Source organism: Sander vitreus, chromosome 5 (assembly GCF_031162955.1).
Source record: "Sander vitreus isolate 19-12246 chromosome 5, sanVit1, whole genome shotgun sequence".
In the NCBI taxonomy this organism is placed as follows: Eukaryota; Metazoa; Chordata; class Actinopteri; order Perciformes; family Percidae; genus Sander; species Sander vitreus.
In genome coordinates this window covers 34,069,424-34,090,711 of record NC_135859.1, presented here as the reverse complement: position 1 = coordinate 34,090,711, position 21,288 = coordinate 34,069,424, and the positions used below count along the sequence as shown (strand labels likewise).

At 41.6% G+C, this 21,288-nt stretch overlaps 2 protein-coding genes across 6 annotated transcripts; both read left to right on the top strand.

The window, feature by feature from the left end:
• Positions 1-30: 30 nt before the first annotated feature.
• Positions 31-8,034, top strand: ubl4a (ubiquitin like 4A). Its single transcript, XM_078251615.1, has 4 exons — positions 31-204; positions 2,317-2,422; positions 2,555-2,775; positions 7,376-8,034. Exons 1-4 carry the CDS (start codon positions 157-159, stop codon positions 7,481-7,483), a joined length of 483 nt encoding a protein of 160 aa, XP_078107741.1. The 5' UTR covers positions 31-156; the 3' UTR covers positions 7,484-8,034.
• Positions 8,035-8,239: 205 nt separating this feature from the next.
• Positions 8,240-20,374, top strand: LOC144518724 (dynamin-1-like protein). Of its 5 annotated transcripts, none has more exons than XM_078251611.1 (18): positions 8,240-8,403; positions 9,043-9,169; positions 9,291-9,432; positions 10,080-10,118; positions 10,327-10,373; positions 10,478-10,549; positions 10,648-10,734; positions 12,160-12,322; positions 12,853-12,973; positions 13,958-14,296; positions 15,880-16,000; positions 16,264-16,419; positions 16,870-16,959; positions 17,049-17,147; positions 17,343-17,459; positions 17,547-17,656; positions 18,743-18,902; positions 19,974-20,374. In XM_078251611.1, the coding sequence occupies exons 2-18, from the start codon at positions 9,068-9,070 to the stop codon at positions 20,028-20,030; spliced, it is 2,022 nt and encodes a 673-aa protein (XP_078107737.1). In that variant the 5' UTR covers positions 8,240-8,403; positions 9,043-9,067; the 3' UTR covers positions 20,031-20,374. The 5 variants fall into 5 exon arrangements, with proteins under 5 accessions (XP_078107737.1, XP_078107736.1, XP_078107740.1 ...); XM_078251610.1 differs by having other exon boundaries at positions 8,240-8,809; XM_078251614.1 differs by lacking the exon at positions 19,974-20,374 and having other exon boundaries at positions 8,240-8,809; positions 18,681-18,770.
• Positions 20,375-21,288: the final 914 nt, after the last annotated feature.

Below are 21,288 nucleotides of genomic sequence, written 5' to 3'. Positions count from 1 at the left end.
TCTGAGAGCAGCAGCCGCGCGCTTCTGCGGTAGAAGAAGATGGGCCGTTGACAAGAGAAGAACTCCTGTGGTTATCTTGAGCTAGCAAAATAACGTTACTTGAGTGTATTTAGTTGCTTAACATTTGAACGTGTTGTTGTTTTATTCGCATCGAAAATGATCCTTACCGTGAAACCGCTTCAAGGAAAAGAATGCAGCGTACAGGTAAGTTGAGCACCGCCGGGCTAACGCTAGCTAACTGCTAATTGTTAACTCTCTATCGCTAGCTTAATTCGCGTCATTAGCTAGCCTCTGTAAGCAAGCTTGCTAGTTAGCTAGCTAGATGTTTAAATGTAACACTTTAAAGTTTCTTTAAATATTTATCAGTTACTTTTCGAAATCCACATGAACCACTCTTCATATCGGCATGAATTCACCGCACAGCCTTTATTTAAAAAATAAAATAAAATCCCTTTTAAGGCTGGTTCGCCACTTACTCCCGTTATTTCCTTACAAGCAATGTAGCATTTATAAGGCTATTTTTTCAACGGGAGTCCTGCGCAGTGGTCACTCCACATAAAACGCTACATATCATCACTTCCAGCAAACTTCACGTAGAACAATGAGGGCAAAACAGCATCACAGATCTGTTTCAACTTAACAGTATATTCTCTGGTCCAGTTCAGCTAAAAACGCAACACCGAACAGTTTGTCGTTCATTGACTCACAGCAGGGCGTCGCTGCACAATGAATATAGGGGAAACACAAAAAAGATTGTCTGTACTAAAAGGGGAAACACTGCTGTAGTCTTTAACGATATGAGACTGCCTCCTGTTAACTCTCCTCTGAGTTACAACCTTCAAACAGTGGTGGATATTGGGAGCTCTGTAAGTCCTTATTTGGTGGTTCTTGTCGGGAAGTGAAGTCCCTAGGCAAATATACACACTATCGTCATGGCTGAGCCGGCAAAAAAGAAGCACAAAGCTAGGAAAGCATGACCGAGAGAGGAGTCAGACACAAGTAAACAGGAGCTGCCAAATATCTATTCAGAAGCTTTAGGGGGAGCTCTATAGAGAAACCTATTGTATCTGTATTCACCCTCTGTCTGAAATGTTCCGTTTTAGCGCTTGTCTCTTTAAGACCCCCTCCTGAAAAAGCCCAGTTGGCCCTAAATGGTCAGCATTTCTGGGTCTTCCGCATCTGCCCTCTGGGAGTCTGCACCACCATTGCAGCCGGGGAATGACTGTAACAGCACTGTGGCACTTCTACCTATATATTGTATAATGGTGACGTCACAACCATGCTGAAGTCCTGGCGTAATGGGTGGCATAAGGAGCCAGGGTTTATGCCACTGTAATGAGCGGCGTTCCCCTCAGCGATCATCCTATGATGTACCCCTGTACCTCGGTGGCATACATGGGGTTGGGTATCGTTTAGATTTTTTTTCCGATACCAGCTCACACACACACACACACACACACACACACACACCAAACAAACAGACTTCAAAATGACAAGTCAGCAACATAAAGAACAGCTAGTTTATTGTTAAAGTCGTATTGTCAAAATGGAATGATTTATTAAAAATGTAATGACTGTAATAACTGATAACAAAATGGGTATTTAACAATAACTTTGAATGCACAACGAGGCTTACCAGTTTCAAGTAAACGCACCATTAGTGAATCTACATCCTATTCTTTTAAAGTACGTCAGTGATCGAGACTATGCAATGCTTCTGCTTATAGGGCTGCTCGATTATGGTGAAAAATCATAATCGCAAAACAACTTTTGGAAAGATGTTGCATTCATTGAACTTAAAAAACAGTGAAACAGTTAAAACTGTGAAATTTCCCATAATACTTTTCTTGTTTGAACTTTTTTCCCCATTCAGATCACAAGACAACATAAGAGTTTATTTGCAAAACGTAATTTTTTTTCCTCCAATTTAAGTTGTTTTTGTGATTCGTTAGGAGCCGAAATCGCGATCAAATTCGATTATTTGCACATTAATTGTCCAAACTCATGATTCTGATCAAATGTACCTGCCCACACTCTAACATGCCTGTTATCGGCTATTTGCAGTGCTCATATTTATATTCTAAAGGAATAACGTGCTTAAGAAGACATTTACTAAGGTAGAGGTATATTTCTCACTTGTGCGTGTCAATTCCTCAATCGTTGGTTTTATGTAAAGTTGATGCAAAGTAAGAATTCAGATTGGCTACACTCTCTTGCAATTTGACTACTCTTCAGCTAAACACAAGGAGACAACGCTTGCCAAATGTATTTGAGTGTGACTAATACATCATCATCATCATCATGTTGTTCTTCCAGGTGACTGAAGACGAAAAGGTCTCCTCAGTGAAGGAACTTGTGTCAGAACGTCTCAACATACCAGCGAACCAGCAGCGGTTGCTCTATAAAGGGAAAGCGCTTGCAGGTAGATTTGCCAACTGTCAAGTGTATTATAACCTTTTGTGCAGAGCAGTAATTGCTCAATTCACCAATCTACATCGTACATGAATCAAATGATTACATTTCTTAAGATTGCATACTATATTGCTTTCCTCAGATGAGCACAGACTGAGTGATTACTCCATTGGGCCAGAGGCTAAATTGAATCTGGTTATCCGTCCAGTGGGGGAGAGGACTGGAGCGTCAGGGATGGCTGCCGGCAGCAGCAGCAGCAGCAGCAGCAGCACGCACGGAAGAGTGTGGCAGACGGTGTCCACTATTCTTGCTCGACACTTTAGTCCATCAGATGCTGCAAAAGTCCATGAACAGCTTATTAAGGTATTTAATAATTATATTTCAATGCATTATAACCGAAGCTCTAGAGCTGCAAAAATTGTCAACTATTTTGATAATTTGGTTTGAGTCATTTTTTGAGGGGAAAAAAGTAAAACTTCTCCAGCTTGTTAAATGTGAATATGTTCTAGTATCTTCTCTCCTCTGTGACAGTAAACTGAATATCTTTGAGTTGTGGACAAAACAAGACATCTGAGGACGTCCTATTGGGCTTTGGGAAACACTGATCCACATTTTTCACCATTTTCTGACACTTTATATAACAACTAATCGACTAATCAAGCGAATAATCAACAGATTAATCGACAATGAAAATAATCGTTAGTTCCAGTCCTAAGATCAAAGCAATAACATTTTGCTAATTCATTTTGATGTGGATATTTACAGTTTCTAAATGTGTAATGTTTTGATTTGTTGCTTCCAGTGAAGGCTGAAGACACAAAACATTGAAACGGGCACCATCAAATGCAGATTTAAAGGTCCTTGGCCAAACTGTTTATGTTTTAATGAACACACTGGGATGCGGGCAAAAGACGTGTGATCTGGCATGCTGACAATGTACAGTGGGTACGGAAAGTATTCAGACCCCTTTTTAAAGTTTTCACAATGGATTGTTGTATACAGGATAATCAGGTTGTGTCTTCCATATTTGGGCAAAAGAAGGCTGCATTTCTTGGCTATATTTGGAGCGGACTTGACCTGTTAAGATGTATTTACACATTGGAGGATCAAGTCCATACATATAAAAGCAGCATGTATACTAGCAGAATGAGAGGCAAAAGATTAGATGTCAGTTTGAAAAAAATATCTACAGTGGGTACGGAAAGTATTTAAATTTAATAACTTAACACAAAATGTTTCACTCTTTGTTTCATTGCAGCCATTTGCTAAAATCAAAAAAGTTCATTTTATTTCTCATTAATGTACACTCAGCACCCCATCTTGACAGAAAAAAACAAATGTAGACATTTTTGCAAATTTATTAAAAAAGAAAAACTGAAATATCACATAGTCATAAGTATTCAGACCCTTTGCTGTGACACTCGTATTTAACTCACATGCTGTCCATTTCTTCTGATCCTCCTTGAGATGGTTCTACTCCTTCATTGGAGTCCTGCTGTGTTTAATTAAACTGATTGGACTTGATTAGGAAAGGCACACACCTGTCTATATAAGACCTTACAGCTTACAGTGCATGTCAGAGCAAATGAGAATCATGAGGTCGAAGGAACTGCCCAAGGAGCTCAGAGACATAATTGTGGCAAGGCACAGATCTGGCCAAGGTTACAAAAGAATTTCTGCAGCACGCAAGGTTCCTAAGAGCACAGTGGCCTCCATAATCCTTAAATGGAAGAAGTTTGGGACGACCAGAACTCTTCCTAGACCTGGCCGTCCAGCCAAACTGAGCAATTGTGGGAGAAGAGCCTTGGTGAGAGAGGTAAAGAAGAACCCAAAGATCACTGTGGCTGTGCTCCAGAGATGCAGTAGGGAGATGGGAGAAAGTTCCACAAAGTCAACTATCACTGCAGCCCTCCACCAGTCGGGGCTTTATGGCAGAGTGGCCCGACGGAAGCCTCTCCTCAGTGCAAGACCTATGAAAGCCCGCATAGAGTTTGCCAAAAAACACATGAAGGACTCCCAGACTATGAGAAATAAGATTCTCTGACCAAGATTGAACTTTTTGGCATTAATTCTAAGCGGTATGTGTGGAGAAAACTAGGCACTGCTCATCACCTGCCCAATACAATCCCAACAGTGAAACATGGTGGTGGCAGCATCATGCTATGGGGGTGTTTTTCAGCTGCAGGGACAGGACGACTGGTTGCAACTGAAGGAAAGATGAATGCGGCCAAGTACAGAGATATCCTGCTCAGAACCTCAGACTGGGCCGAAGGTTCAAACACACAGCTAAAATAACAAAGGAGTGGCTTCGGAACAACTCTGTGACCATTCTTGACTGGCCCAGCCAGAGCCCTGACCTAAACCCAATTGAGCATCTCTGGAGAGACCTGAAAATGGTTGTCCACCAGCGTTCACCATCCAACCTGACGGAACTGGAGGGGATCTGCAAGGAAGAATGGCAGAGGATCCCCAAATCCAGGTGTGAAAAACTTGTTGCAGCATTCCCAAGAAGACTCATGGCTGTACTAGCTCAAAAGGGTGCTTCTACTCAATACTGAGCAAAGGGTCTGGATACCATGTGATATTTCAGTTTTTCGTTTTTAATAAATTTGCAAAAATTTCTACATTTCTGTTTTTTTTTCCTGTCAAGATGGGGTGCTGAGTGTACATTAATGAGAAATAAAATGAACTTTTTTGATTTTAGCAAATGGCTGCAATGAAACAGAGTGAAACATTTTGTGTTAAGTTATTAAATTTAAATACTTTCCGTACCCACTGTAGATATTTTTTTCAAACTGACATCTAATCTTTTGCCTCTCATTCTGCTAGTATACATGCTGCTTTTATATGTATGGACTTGATCCTCCAATGTGTAAATACATCTTAACAGGTCAAGTCCGCTCCAAGTATAGCCAAGAAATGCAGCCTTCTTTTGCCCAAATATGGAAGACACAACCTGATTATCCTGTATCCCACAATCCATTGTGTGCTCATCTATCACAGAAATGTATTTCACCCAAACTAAAACAATGTAAAAGCCACAGCAAGGTCTCCATAATGAAAGCCAGATAAAACTGCACTGTTTGTTCTTATGAGCATTGCAATTTTGACGTTTCAAATGTTCTTTTGTTTATTAATGTCTCCTAAACACATTGTGAATGGTGTTTATTTGAAGGCCCTGTATGTGGAAGTTATATGGATATATTGTAGGACTGAGGGATTTAGGGAAAAAATGTAACTGCGATTTTCCCTGCCAGATAGTGTGATTACAATTCGATTTCTAGTTTAGCTTAAGTTCAATATTGACTGTGTAACAGATAAAACATGTCATGGAGCATTATAACATGAGACACCATCAAAACTTCTCTATATTCTTATGCAAGCACTAGAAAATAAGTATGAATCGTCATTAATAAGTGTTATTCTTTTAAAAAGCGTGGAACATTGAACAGTCAAACGGAGAACATTTATCACAAAAGCCAAAGTTATTAGAATTGGAAAAAATTCCAATCAAAAATATCAGTACTTTCCTGTAAACTGAAACTTGTGATCTGCCTCAGTTGAACAGCAGGATCTACATATTACACCTTCTATGATCATGTTAAATGAAGAGAAATCCACTGAAAATAGGACATTTCTGTTAAACAATCTGTGATATGTAACATTAGCCCAGCATTTATCTTATGAAAACAAACCGTAAATATAAAAAAAGAGGATTTAGAAAAACGTTAAACCAAATGTTACAACAAACATTCAACTAAATATTGCACATTGGATTAATCTCGGTATTCACGATCAGCTAATTGCATTCTTTAAAATCGTGATTTTTGATTTGAAAACAATTAATCGTTCAGCCCTAATAAGTTGGAACCTCACAACTCGTTATCAACTAGACATGGGTAGGGCCGGGTATCATTCAGAAATGTTGGGTACCGATACCAATACCGTGACTTCGACGCCGGTTCTTAAACGATGCTTTTTTTCTATACCAATTTTATAAAACAAAAAGAAATTATGGCACTAATCTTTTTTTATAATCTCCTACTACGTGAGCCCCGTCTCTGTAACGTAGAGTTTTTCCTGCGTGCCTCTATGACGTGTAACATTAGACAGCCAATCACAAACCTTATTAGATCTTGGTAGAAGCATGCTGCATGCTTATTGGCTCACTGACACTAATGAGATTTCCTCCTTAGGTATTGAAATTGGGTATTGAATGACGAGGCCTTTTTCGATACTTTAGTCGGTCGGTGCCTAAAAGCAGCTACACACCAGGCCGATAATCGGCCGTTGGACCGTCTGGCGAGGTCAGTGACTCGAGTCTGTTCGGTGTGTTCCGTGCCGTCGTCCGTTGGAGGAGCTGTCGGCCTTCATTTTGGCCGACCTGACATGCTCAGTCGGAGACAGGGCAGTCGGGACTCACCTGGAAATGGCAAGCGGGATGAGCGTGACTAAGCCTCTCAAAATCTGACGAAAATCTTTTAAACTGACCTTTGTCGATCTGAAATGAAGACAGATTCAGCAACTGCACGGCCTATTTCTCTCTTAAAATGTTTTCAGAAACACGTTTCGGTGAACTATTTTAGTACAATATGAGATCGTATTCTGAATGAGTCGCCAGTAATGGCCGGTTGAAAAATCCAAAATCCGGAAGCAGCGGCCAGACCCACGTGACGCGTTCGTCCAATCAGCTGCCAGTTTTCATTTTTTGGGCGACAATACAGATTAGCGCCGCCTACTGTTATGGAGACGTATTACGTCTCGTCGCTTCGGTGTGTTCCGAGGCAGTTTCTTGACCAACTCGGGGAGACTGATCAGTCACACTGCCTTTTCTGCCGACGGTCAGCCGTCTGGTTGGTCTGTAACTAAAACGTGTAAAAACACTCGATTATGTATATTGTATGTATGTACTATTTGAGCTTGCTCTTTCTAAATGTTTTTTCTTACTTTGTTTTTCTTCAAGGACTATGAACGCTCCCTTCGACAACTTAGTCTCGATGACATTGAGCGCTTGGCGGGACGACTGCTTCACCCCGACACCGAGGGCATGGACACCTCATACATGGACTAAGAATGCCTAGCTGGAAGTTGCTTTTTGTGATTGTCTTTTGAGAGATGCTCAGTGCTCGGAGGTCCATACAGTGTTTAGAGTGTGAGGCATGGAAAATATTGCATCAGTTTTCTTGCAGAGCGCCCCAGCTGTGTGCCTAATCGGTGGCTGAGTGAACACAGATAAAACTGACTGTTGATAATCTCAGCAATAGGGCTTTCTTATCCACGACCACAGGACTTGGATAAGAAAACTTGGCATTTGGTCCCAGTCATTGATGTTGCAGTAACATTAACGACACAAGGCCTGATCACATAATATTTGAATACAAAGTAATCCATTTATTCTGTTGGTTTCGCATGATCTCCGGCTGCTACTACTCCCAGGAGGCACTAACTTCTACTGAAGGGTATTTTTTAGCAATGTCTGTGTTGGATGATGACTGTGTGTTTTTTCTGTTAATCATTCGTGAGACGGTAATGTGTTTTATTCCATAATTAACTGATGTTCATTGTATGATTTGTAAATATCATGTTTATATATACAGACATTAAACCACAGAAGAAAGACAATTGTTAATGTTTCCTGTTTTGTTATATGCTGATATTTAATGTGAAGTTAAAATGTCTAAAATACGATAGTTAAAGTTTACTGGCAAGGGTTTTTGAAGTAGTTTATAGCATAAAAAGAAGTGGTTGAGAAGGGATGTTGGGTAGTGGGACTTTAAAAGGCGGGACCAAACGGCCATACGTCTCAACCAATCAGGTCACGTTAACGCTCATCAGTCATTCTATGATCAGATTGAGGAAGAGTAATGCTACTACCATCAACTGGCGGTTATTTCTGTTGCTGCTAATGCTGGATACAAATTCGGATAAAATGCAATGTTTTTGACTTGCCTTTTTTCTACGTATAATGAAGGACATACGCGTTGGATAAGGGTGGGATATTATTTAACATCGATAAGGTCATAATGGTCGGTTGTTCCACCGGCTAAGCTAGTGTTAGCACAAAGCTAGCTAGCACTTCTCTTTCATTTCAACCCTTTAACATTACCAGTTAACGTTAGCTTTAACCAGCTAACGTTAACTGATAAAACCTAGCCTTCCGGCCTATGCTGCTTTATTTGTTGCCATGTAACTTAGCTAGACGTTAGGTCAGCGCCGTGAGGATTAATAGTAGCCAGTTTTTAGTTTGAAATCCTAACGTTACTTTTAGTGAGTAACGTTAAACTGGGAGGATTCGGTCTTCTAGCTAACTGATACTTGGGCGTTACACCCCTCTCATCAGGACCACGTTCCCCCTCGGCAAATCCATACTGACTTTCTAGGGGAATAACCGTTAACGGTAACGTTAGATCATATATCTTTCATATTTATCAAATCCATTCGCAACACATTGTTAGTTTTTCTTGCTCAGAGAAGAATGCAGCCAAATTCATTCTCATTTGGGCTTTTGGCAATAGCATTTTCCTAACTCGAGTTATTCTAGTTTCAGTATGATTTTAACCTCACTTGAGTTTATTTGCTGTACTTTCTTCCTGTCCATGCATGTATGTATGTTCTCTTCCACCAATTTAGTAAGTGTGCCTAGTGTATTGGAAGGATGGAGACTCTGATTCCCACCATCAACCGGCTGCAGGAGGTGTTTCTCACAGTGGGTGCAGAGGTCATACAGCTCCCTCAGATAGTCGTGGTCGGATCTCAGGTCAGTCGGGAAAACAACAACAATGAAAAGCCTAATCACTAGGGCTGGGACGATATACTTTTGCCCGATTCGCAAAGTGATAGAAAAATGACTGAATTGCTCTCATTATGTGCTATTACAGAGCAGTGGAAAGAGCTCTGTGTTGGAGAGCCTGGTTGGACGGGACTTTCTGCCTCGGGGATCAGGGATAGTCACGAGACGACCCCTCGTGTTGCAACTTGTTAATGTTGCCCCTCTGCAGGACAGACTGAAGAGCGAGAATGGTACCTCGACATTTATCCATTTTAGGGCCGCAACTAATGATTCTTTTTATTGTCGATTATTTCTCGATTAATCGATAAGTTGTTTGGTCTATAAAATGTCAATCACTTTCCAAAAGCTTTGTTTTCCAAAGCCCGAGATGACGACCACAAATGTCTTGTTTTGTCCACAACTCAAAGATATTCAGTTTACTGTCACAGAGGAGAGAAGAAACTAGAACAATATTCACATTTAACAAAGCTGGAAACAGATTTAAAAAAAAAAAAAAATACTCAAATTGATTAATCGCCTAGCAAAATAGTTAGCGATTAATTTAATAGTTGACAACTAATCGATTAATCGATTCATCTTTGCAGCTCTAATCCGTCTATTCATATTAATAATACGAGGCGAGTTGTTTTGATTATGCTTGAAAACACACAATCAAGTTTGGGTTAAGTTATGTATAATTATTTGTATCAGCATATCACAGTAGGACAGCAGGTTTGTTATTTCTGTCTAGGCATGGAGTCTGCTAGAATAGTTCATTTGTGATTAGCACTTAGACCTGGCGCTTTTACTAACTGTTTGAACTGCATGCTTCTCCTTCTAGAGCCTCTCTTTGCTAACATGTAGTCTTTCTTCCTCTTCTCCTTTGCTACTCTTTCAGGACATGGGGTAAAGCAAAATGCCCAAAGCAGCTACCCAGGTCTCTGTATAATTGTTCTGCATGGTCTTTGTTTAGCCTCGTCATTTCTTTTGTGAACTCTCTCCAACCTTTTGTTCGTTCTGATCTACATTTGTCAAGTATGTCAAGTCCATTTGTAATTTCTTTTAGTCATTCTTCTCCAAACCGTACATTTATTTGCAGACGTCTCTGTAAAACTATTTGCACTCACTCTTATATGTTTGTTCAGGTGTCAAAGCTGAAGAATGGGGTACATTCCTGCACTGCAAGAACCAGGTACATTTATCTGCACGATTCAAATGTGATGTGCCCGCTGCCTTTTGATCCTGTGTTATGTGCTGGGCTTAGCTGATCCATCATTCTCACACATTTTCTGACAGATCTTCGCAGATTTTCAGGAAATCCGTCGGGAAATTGAAGCCGAGACTGAACGCGGTTCAGGTGACAACAAGGTGAAAAGAAGGCATCGGTGTTAAGTCAGTTATGCCTTAAATTTAGCTTTTTATTATACATTCATGTGTTTCTCTCCTTCTTTTTTCATACCCTCCAGGGAATCACTCCAGAGCCCATATATTTGAAGATTTTCTCCCCCAAAGTCCTTAATCTTACCCTGGTTGATTTACCTGGAATCACTAAGGTAAACTCAGCCACTTGACAAGGATGTTCATTTTCATGTAGGAATGTCCCGATCGGATTGGAGCCAATATGGCCATTTTTTTTTAACTGATCGAGGATTGGCAGTCACCCCGATCACCTTACTCGATCATTTACGTCAGTAAATTCTACACCGTTCTAAGTAGAAGTTGATTTTAAATGTGAGTTTTACAAAAATGCTAGCTGCACTAAGTTAGATCTTAGTTAAATGGATTACGCTGAAGACTAGGCCTGGGTATCGTTCAAAAATGTTCGATACCGATACTAGGGCTGCAGCCATCGATTATTTTAGTAATCGAGTATTCCACCGATTATTCCATCAATTAATCGGATAAGAACTACTTTTGTTTTATTGAAGAGCAATAATATACAATAGTTTGGTTTCATTTTTGGAAAAAGCTACATTTGTATTGCCTACATTGCTTACAATATCATCTCTCAAAAAACGAAACATTAAGTGCCCTATTACATTGTTTTTAAAGAAAACCTTTTCTGAAATGCAATAACAACCTCAAAACTAAGGCCTACATTAAACATATATAAACATGACCTGAAGTTGTGCAACTTAACTTTCAGAACTACAAGTTTCAACCTGAGACTGATCTGTATATAGACCTATATGTAAATATTAGTTATACTCACCCTATTTTCATTTATATATTTGATTACATCGCTACACAGCTCTGTTACACTTATGCTAGTAGATCGTTGATCAGCTGTTTCTCCGTGAAGAGAGAGAGAGTGAGAGAAAATGGTGCGCAACAATCAGCTGTTTTTCCGGCTCTTTAGATCAGACCGTGGTCACCACTACGTATTTTCTTGTCTTTGTTTTTGGTAGTCGTTGTGTTTGGTGTAGTTTCATCGTCCATATGACTCTGTGATTTACTTTTGTCGTGTCCGCTTCGTGGAATCGATGATTAAGTTAGATGTTTTCTGTTGAGGTACTGAAGCACTGACGTTGTGATGTTATTGTGGTTAGCTAGTTTGATTTTGCAGTAGACACACTGTACAGAGTTTTCGTTCTAATTACGTTTGAACTGATTCCAAACTTTGGACACTTTCTGTCGTTTTCTCCAGCCTGTCTCTTCTCTTAGCCCCTTACGCTCTCTCTTCATTTTGTAATCAGTCTTCATGGCATGTGTCGCCAGCAGCGTCAGCCCGGTGTGTGACAGTTATAATCCTCCGTGTGGAAACACCGTGAGCGATACAACTTTGGTAACATTAATTAAACGAAGCTTCGAGGCAAATCATTTTTGGACATCGCTAGTTTCATGTGTGTAAACATAATCGCACTATATCATGACATCAACATCATATCTGCAACCATGACAGATTCCCAGTTACAGTGAGCACAGCACATCTGCGCTGTGCTCACTGTAACGCTGGCTGCTCCTTGTTGTCGCCTCAGGTTCCTGTTGGCGACCAGCCAGAAGACATTGAGGCACAAGTACAAGAGATGATCCTGTCCTTCATCTCCAATCCAAACTCCCTCATCCTCACAGTGTCCCCTGCCAATTCTGACTTGGCCACCTCTGATGCTCTGAAATTGGCTCGCGAGGTCGATCCAGATGGTAGGACATTTTGTATACACGCGCCTCTTCTCCTCAGATTTCTTTTTCATTTTCTTTCTTCTCCATCGGTGCTTATTACATAAGACGCCTTAAGTAGAACTGCATTTTTAATGATCACATGTGCACAAATAATGCATTATACCTGCCAGTCTTTACTGTTAAAAACCTTCTGACAGTTAACCACAAATGAATGTTGCTGTCATGCTGCACTCTGAATAGAGTGATGGATGATGAGAATCTGAAGTAACTATCTGGGAGGTTGGCAGTATGGCCTTAAAGTGTGTGTTGTACACTGATAGTAAGTGTGCTAGTTAGGATATCTGTATCTGGGCCCAAATGTTCCACTGCTGGCCTAAATCCTGTCCCATCAGAGACCTGTTTCCTTGTTTTCGTCTATGATGATCCTACTGTACGCTTTCTTCAATATAAATGATGAAAAACTAAATTGGGAGAACTGTTAATTGTCCTCAGAAATATAATAGTGTATGTGTGTGTGTGTGTGTGTGTGTGTGTGTGTGTGTGTGTGTCAGGTCGTCGAACACTGCTGGTGGTCAGTAAGCTGGACTTGATGGATGCAGGGACTGATGCTCTGGAGGTCCTTCTGGGTCGAGTCATTCCAGTCAGACTTGGGATTATCGGGGTGGTTAACAGGTTTGCAAAAATTAATTGTTTTCTTTTAGTTTAGCTATGTAATAGGGGTGTCACGATTTGGATTTTGAGTTTGACTCTCGAATTTAAAAGCAGGATCGGCAATTCCCAAAAAAAATTTTTCTCTCCCCCCCATCCCGCCTAATTGTGCACGTCCAAAGAAAAAAAACCACACAGCTTGGCTTACCGTCTGGTAGCTTGCAGCTAAAGACACAGGGTAACGTTAGCTTAGCGGTAGCCTGCAGCTGCTCTTTTCCGGACACCATGGCAACCGCCGGAGTCGCAGATAACGGAGAAACAACAGAACTTGAAACTCCTCCTGCTGCTTCCCTGAAGTCACCATGTGGCAACATTTATCCTTCTCCGTGAGTGAGTTACGGAAATAGAATGAAGGTAAAGCACGCGGGCTCTGACTAGACTTCATGGTGCGTTCATGCGTGTCTTGTTAAACTAATGGTGCGTTCGATTGCACTTTGTTAATTTTGAGAAACTCAAACTGTTGTTGCAAAGTACCCTTCTGCCATCTAGTGGCTCCTATTGTTGATAGGAGCCACTTTTCAACCAGGTCGGCAACAATGTTCGATTTAAAAAAACACATTTAAATCGAACATTGAATCAAATCTTTTTTTAAGATTATTTTTGGGGCATTTTTAGGCCTTTATTGACAGGACAGCTGAAGACATGAAAGGGGAGAGAGAGGGGGGGAATGACATGCAGCAAAGGGCCGCAGGTCAGAGTCGAACACAGGCCCGCTGCGTCGAGGAGTAAACCTCCATATATGGGCGCCCGCTCCACCAACTGAGCTATCCGGGCGCCCATTGAATCGAATCTTGACCTTAAAATTGAAGAATTGGGAAAAGCGTGACAACCCTACTATGTCATGTTTTCTAGCTTCTCAAAACAGCAAAGTGGTAAGTTGCTCATGTCCTTATTACCCTGATGATCTGATTACCCTCTTTCTCTCTCCCTAATCCGTGATCCTCCTAGGAGCCAGCATGATATCAATACCCAGAAGAGCCTGGAGGACACAGTGAGGGATGAGCACGCCTTCCTGCAGCGCCATTACCCCTCGCTGGCCTCCCGCGCCGGCTCACGCTATCTGGCCAAAACTCTCAGCCGACTGCTCATGCACCACATCCGGGACTGCCTGCCAGAGCTCAAAACTCGAGTAACCGTGCTGAGTGCCCAGTACCAGGCGCGGCTCAACAGCTACGGCCAGCCAGTCGAGGACCACAGTGCCACCCTGCTGCAGATAGTCACCAAATTCGCCAGCGATTACTGCAACACCATCGAGGGAACAGCCAGATACATCCAGACCTCAGAGCTGTGAGTCTGATCTCTCTACAGTAGCAGGATCTTTGTTGAATAGCAAATGTTTTTCTTTTTGTCTAGGGCTGTCAATCAATTTATTTAATTGCAATTAATTGCATTATTGTCCATAAATAACTTGTGATTAATCACACATTTTTCATCTGTTCTAAATGTACTTTAAAAGGGATTTAAAAAAAGTGGTACTTGGTACCTCAAGTGGTATTTGAGACTCGACGTACTCCGGCGGTAACTCAATTCACATCGGCAGAACATGCAAATAACTTTAGTCTTGTTGAGAGAACCATCTGGAAGGGCTTTGAAACGGAACATTCAAAAGACCCTTTTCTCTATCCATTTCTGCTCAAGGAGCTTTGTTTCTGCTAGACATCCGCAACGTTACTGCGGCACCGCTTCCTGATTTCCCAAACTACGGAGTGGCCTGAGGCCTAATTTACCGAACGTGCGTGTGTTAATCGCATATCAAAAGCGTTGGTGGCATTAAAGCGCTCATATTATACTCATTTTCAGGTTCATAATTGTATTTAGAGGTTATATCAGAATAGGTTTACATGGTTTAATTTTCAAAAAACATATATTTGTTGTACTGCACATTGCTGCAGCTCCTCTTTTCACCCTGTGTGTTGAGCTCTCTGTTTTAGCTGCAGAGTGAGGCATCACACTTCTGTCCCATCTTTGTTGGGAGTCGCACATGCGCAGTAGCTAGGTAAGGACTACTAGCTAGAAGCTATCGCTGCTAGCGGTTAGCCACCTCGTTCTCAATGGCAAAACACTGCTGCTACAACACTATAGAACTACTTCCATGTCCCTGTTCTGCAGGTTTCCACGCAAAGTTGGAAGTGCGCCCTCGTTTAGAAGAAGTCTCCCGGCTAATCCTGCCTTGTACTGACCGAAGTTGGAGAAATGGCTAGCTGATGTGGTATTAGCTAAAGTGGTTAGCACACACCAAATGTTTCGGCCGATGACGTAGAAAGCTGTGCAGATTTTGAACAGCTCACTCGGAGACTGAAGGCAGGACACATTCAGAAACCGTATCTCACTCAGAACAGCATGGATGGTTTTTTTTCAAAGTTGGTATGCGTGTGGAAGCACCAGAGACACAAAAGAACAACCCAAATCCCAGAAAAAGTGATTTGTTTTTCATAATATGGGCACTTTAAAAGGAATTTGCGTTAACTTGTTATTCCTGCATTCATTTTGACAGCCCTATTTTTTTTCTGATGATAGCAGCCTTTGTTTCATATTTTTAGTGAATTGTCTCTAATTTTCTCAGGTTCTAACTTTGTGCTTTTGTTGCACGACTCAGCATTTCGCTTACATTGGCTCGCAATGTATGTCATGAGGGTAAAGTCCTTGGGGTGGTGTAATTGTAAATTGAAGTGGTATCAGCCTCTTCTGTTGGCACCCTCATCTTCACAGCTCTCTCGCCACGAGACGATTAATTTGTGTTAACATGTCGGGAGCAAATATTGACCTCTTTTAGGTTGACTGCAATTCATGTTGGCGCGATTAGACTTTGCTGACACACACAGCGCTGAGAAAACGCATCGGTGTCACAGCTGAACCCGTCTTTTCTACAGCTGTGGGGGTGCTCGGATCTGTTACATATTCCATGAGACCTTTGGGCGCACTTTGCAGTCCATCGACCCTCTGGGAGGACTGACGGAGCTTGATATCCTCACAGCCATCCGCAATGCAACGGTGAGCCTCTCCTGACTCATTTCTGATATACTGATGATTGAAAGGCTTGATTTGCTTAATGCTGCACGTGTGTGTGTGTGTGTGTGTGTGTGTGTGTGTGTGTGTGTCTAGTGAATGTTAAAATTTGACCAGCCACTCAATAGATTACCATTGTTTTTTCAGCTGTTGAGTGAAACAAATCTTCCTGCCACTTGCATATTTCACCAGAGTTTGGCGTGTGTGTGTGTGTGTGTGTGTGTGTGTGTGTGATTTTTGCCTTGCAGGGTCCGCGGCCAGCACTTTTTGTTCCCGAGGTGTCCTTTGAGTTGTTGGTGAAGCGGCAAATTAAGCGGCTGGAGGAGCCAAGTATGCGCTGTGTAGAGCTGGTTCACGAAGAGCTGCAGAGGATCATCCAGCACTGCTCCTCCTACAGCACACAGGTTCGCCAAAAAGATGTTGATGCATTTTTACACTTGATTGACTTTGTTAACTTAGTTGACCGTGGGCGTTTTCACACCTGTAGTTCTTTCGCTCTGGTCCGAATCTGTCCCGTGTCTGTCTCCAACGTTAGGCGTGGTTGGTTTGACCACGGAGATGCGAGTGACCGCAGTCTATTTCTGTGAGAGAAACACAGGAGCCGTTTAGCTCAGACTGCAGAGTACACAGTTGGTGCGGTTGGAGGTTGGATCACGCTCTCGCCACAAATGAACCGCTCCAGAGTTCGACAGAAAGCGTACCGAGACCACCTCATCAAGGAGGTCTCGGTACGCTTGTTTGATCTGCTTTTTGGTGCGCATCAGAGTGCGATTGCTCCATCACACCTCCCCAAACAAACCACACCAAGGGGGAAAACAAACTGTGTTAATAAAGTATGTCTTTGTCTCTGCAAGGAGCTTATACGTTTCCCCAAACTGCACGATTCCATTGTGGAAGTGGTGACTGGATTACTGAGGAAGCGCTTGCCGGTTACTAATGAAATGGTAATCCACAGTTTGGCTCAAATAATCTTTCATACTAATTGTATTAATCACTGACTGCCTGAGATTTAGTCTGCTTTTTTTCCTTTTAGGTACACAATTTAGTAGCAATCGAGCTCGCCTACATCAACACAAAACACCCAGACTTCACGGATGCAGCGCAGGTCTCTGCGTCTGTCAACAGTCAGCAGGTAGTTATTTGTCCCTTACAGCAGGTTCTCTCATTCATCATTTATTCCGCTTGGGTAAACGGCAGAAATCGTGTTCTGTAAAGCCTTAACCATCATGTGTCACATCCACACGTTAGAGGGTCCCTTTTACAGTTTGCAGTGGAATTCCCGACTTGCTTTGACCCTCTGACTCCCTGTGTCACTTCTTCCTGTCAGGCGGAGGCTCTTGATGGAGGGAAGCGCTGGAAGAACGAGAAGGTTACAGAAGAGAGGATTCCGCCTGCAGGCTTTGGCAGTCCCAGCAAAAGCCAGGCCATTAACCTCCTCGACTCAGTGAGTGGTGGATTGGCAGCCGGACAGAACCCTTCCTGGTGAATACATTGCACGCTGTCAACATTTTACTTTCTCTCTTTCTGCCAGGCAATGCCCGTATCCCGCAAGCTGAGTGCAAAGGAGCAGAGGGACTGCGAGATCATCCAGCGCCTCATCAAGTGCTACTTCCTCATTGTCCGCAAAAGCATCCAGGACAGGTTCGAGTTAAACAAGTCCAGAGCACCTGGGGTCAGGGTTCAAAATTAACTTTTTTGTCCACCAGCCAAGTGAATGGCAAGTGAATGTTCACATTTTACCAGCCACTCAATAAATTACCGTTGTTTGTTTTTTTTGGCTGCTGAGTGAAGCAGATCTACCAGCCACTTGCATATTTTACCAGAGTTTGGCTGGTGGATGGTGCGCCTGGGGGCGCGCATCCTCTCCCCATTTCTCCTGGCCGTGGGAATTAGAGCTGTAATCGGGCCTTAAAAGTCAGGCCCGACAAGGACCGAGCCCGACAAGTACATTTTGATTGACAGCTTTTTAAAAGCCCGAACCCGTTTACAGCCCGACATTATTCAAATGTGCGCACGCACACAGCTCTTTTGCCAAGAATGAGTCATTTATAAATTTTTTTAACATCATTTATTCATGACTAACGGAGGCTATAGGCCACTTGGAAGTTGGAACAAAGAAATAAAATAAGTCCTCCAGAGGCCAGCCTCCGTTTCACCACCATTTTCGCGCTAATCGAAACGCATCACCTTACCGCGCAAGCCCGAGCCCGGCCCGAGCCCGTGTAAAAAGACCGAACCCGGCAAAGATCTTCAGCTCTAGTGGGAATCGCCAGGCTCCACGATACGATATTATCACGATGATTTGCTACTTTTATTTTATGATACTTTTTATCATTGTGATTTTAAACATATTGCTTCATTCTGCGATATATTGCAATTCATTACCTTTTTTCAACTTCAAATTATGTTTCCAAAGGAAAACTTTGGCGACATCTGTTTTATCTAAAAAGATAAATGTCTCTGTTTATTCGTCTCACTTAATTTTCATAATTGTTATTGTAGTACCAAAAAGTTAAATTCTTATGTGAACGTTGTATAATAAAAGATCGATACTTGGTGCCCTTGTATCGATACCGTATTGCCACGGAAAATATTGCGATACTATGCTGTATCTGCTGTATTTTTCCCCCCCAACCCTAATTTCCCCTTCTTTATTCCCCAGTAGAGCTCAGCTGTTGTCAGTGATGCTGATGTTCTGATCTTGTCTCGGGTGCTGTGTGTCCGCAGTGTGCCCAAGACAGTGATGCACTTCCTGGTGAACTTTGTGAAAGAGCATCTGCAGAGTGAGCTGGTGGGTCAGCTTTATAAACAGGGACTGCTGCAGGAGCTGCTCATTGAGTCCCAGGACACGGCACAGCAGCGGACCGAGGTGGCTCAAATGCTTGAGGTAAAAAAATAAATAAAAATCAGCTGAAGCTTTTGTTCTCTGAAAAGATTCTGAGTAGGGCTGCACAAGGAATCACAGTTTTCTCGAAATCGCAATATGGACTAGTGCAATATCCAAACCTGAATGAAGTATTGTGTTGCTGCTGCAGAGACTTCCTGGCCTGCAAATCCTACCCTAGAGACTAAAGGAAAGACCTTTGGGTAACACTTGAAGGTATCTACATAAGAGTGACATGACACTGTCATGAACACATGACACTGTCATGAGACATGAACCCTTAAATGGTCCCCTTGTGCCCGTGCCCCTCGCATCGCCCATCCTGGACATTGCGTTTTAACCCAAACCTAACCCTAACTTGTCAGGACAAAAACCGACTGACACTTACTAAAAGAAGCGTTATGTCATAAACATTTATGACTTGTTTATAATGTTTATGACACGTTCATGACAGTGTCATGTCACTCTTATGTAGATACCTTCACATAAAGTGTAACCGGTCTTTGTTTGGTACAGATCCTGGCAAAAATCTAACAGGGTTTCCGCGGGGGTCTTAAAAAGTCTTACATATTGTGTTCTAGGTCTTAAATAATTTTAAACAGGTCTTAAATGTTCCTACGTCCATGTAACGCTACCTCTAATGCTTATTGAAATGTTTTTTTGGTGTGTGTTTTTGTCTAAGTATAATTCGCTGTATAAGTACAGATCAGTATTAATCTGTCGCTTTTGATTGAATTTTAATAATTTTATTTACTTTGCAAGTGCTTTTGTGACTGCGTTTCGTTGTACTTTAATGTCGTGATATAGGTCTTAAATTTCATTCATAAAGGTCTTAAAAAGTCTTAAATTTGACTGTAGACCCTGTATAATCATTTAAACTTTTAAAATGTCAGTATTTTTCAATAAAAATGATACAAAAATGATCATTCCCTCCAATACCGGGGATACTCATATCGTGCAGCCCTAGTTCTGAGCATGAACTCTAGCAAGTCGTTTCTCTTTTTTTGTTTTTATTTACCATTTTAAAAACCAGTGACATAACTGCCCTCCTTTTCATTTCTTTTTCTTTTACAGGCGCTCAAAAAAGCCAACAACATCATCTCTGAGATGAGGGAGACGCATCTGTGGTAGCCAGAGGAAACGAACGATTCCCTTTGTCATAGGACTGCTTAAGAGTATGAGAGTGTATGTGAGTTTACAGCACAGAGTGCGTCTGTGTGAGAGTGAGCATGTTTGTCTATGTGTGGCAGCACCACTGTTTTCTCATGGACCAATGACCATAGCGCATTTAGATCAGCTGTCCTGTTACTTTTCACTGTGAATGTTGTGTAGCAAAGCATATTAATTAAACTCTCAGGCCGAAAGTGTTTCTGCAAAGTTGAAATGTGAAAGAGACAGCTGCGAACAAATTATTATTGGTGTTATTATTCTATTTGCTGTAAATGTGAGATGTAAATTATATGTGGAGTATTTAAGATGTTCTCTGGGGTGTTTTTTTTTCTTCCGGGGATCAAAACGTGTTCACACTGTACAATTCTACACTTTCCAAAAAAAACAAACCTGGGCTTCCTCTGAGTCCCTTTAGCAGTTGCTGAAATAATAATGAAATATGTTAGATTAGATGTGATCCAACTTTAATCCCTTTGTTGGAGCACTCTTCAGAGATGGAAATGAAGTGGAAATCCAACTCAATCAGTGTTGACTGAAATGCAGGACTGAAGACAGACCATCATTTGCAGAAATTACAAGATGAATGCGGGTAGTTTTTCCAGCTCTGTCGTGCTTATCTATATCAGCTTTGTTTTTTTTCAGAGCCAGATTTACATATCAGCCCTTTACCGTTAACTGTTGCACTGACTTTCTAGTTTTGTGTGTAGTCATAAACGAGGAAACCAAACATACTCAACATACATTTACATTTACCTCTGTAGGAGACGCGCACATAGAGCTGGACAGCTATAATATGTTGTTTATTTATATTATATATATATATATATATATATATATACACACACTATAGTGTTTAGAAAACAGAAATGAATAAAATGCATAAGAATAGTCCGGAGATGATGTAATATGTGTATGGTACTCCATCATTTGTTAGATTTACGAACCAGATGGTAGGGCGGTAATGTTCTGTAGCTTCTCTTTATTTCCTCGAGCCATTTGTTCGCTGGTTTCCGCTGTTAATAAAAGATGAGATAGTTCTCCATTATTGTCCCTGTCCAGTAGTAAGGACACTGCCCCAAAGTAAAAGAGACTCAGTATGCAGATACCTCCTGCATGCAGAGCCATTCGCGTCTGTGCCAATTGTAATTTAATTGTGTAATATTACTAGGCGTGTAAAAATGATTCATCTTTTTTTCATCTGTTCCCAACTTAGGTCGTT

Coding starts and splice junctions, on each gene's coding strand:
- ubl4a (XM_078251615.1), top strand. CDS start 157: ATGATCCTTACCGTGAAACCGCTTCAAGGAAAAGAATGCAGCGTACAG. Junction 205..2,316: donor GAAAAGAATGCAGCGTACAG/GTAAGTTGAGCA, acceptor TTGTTCTTCCAG/GTGACTGAAGACGAAAAGGT. Junction 2,423..2,554: donor TAAAGGGAAAGCGCTTGCAG/GTAGATTTGCCA, acceptor TGCTTTCCTCAG/ATGAGCACAGACTGAGTGAT.
- LOC144518724 (XM_078251611.1), top strand. CDS start 9,068: ATGGAGACTCTGATTCCCACCATCAACCGGCTGCAGGAGGTGTTTCTC. Junction 16,001..16,263: donor CAGCCATCCGCAATGCAACG/GTGAGCCTCTCC, acceptor TTTGCCTTGCAG/GGTCCGCGGCCAGCACTTTT. Junction 18,903..19,973: donor AGGTGGCTCAAATGCTTGAG/GTAAAAAAATAA, acceptor TTTCTTTTACAG/GCGCTCAAAAAAGCCAACAA.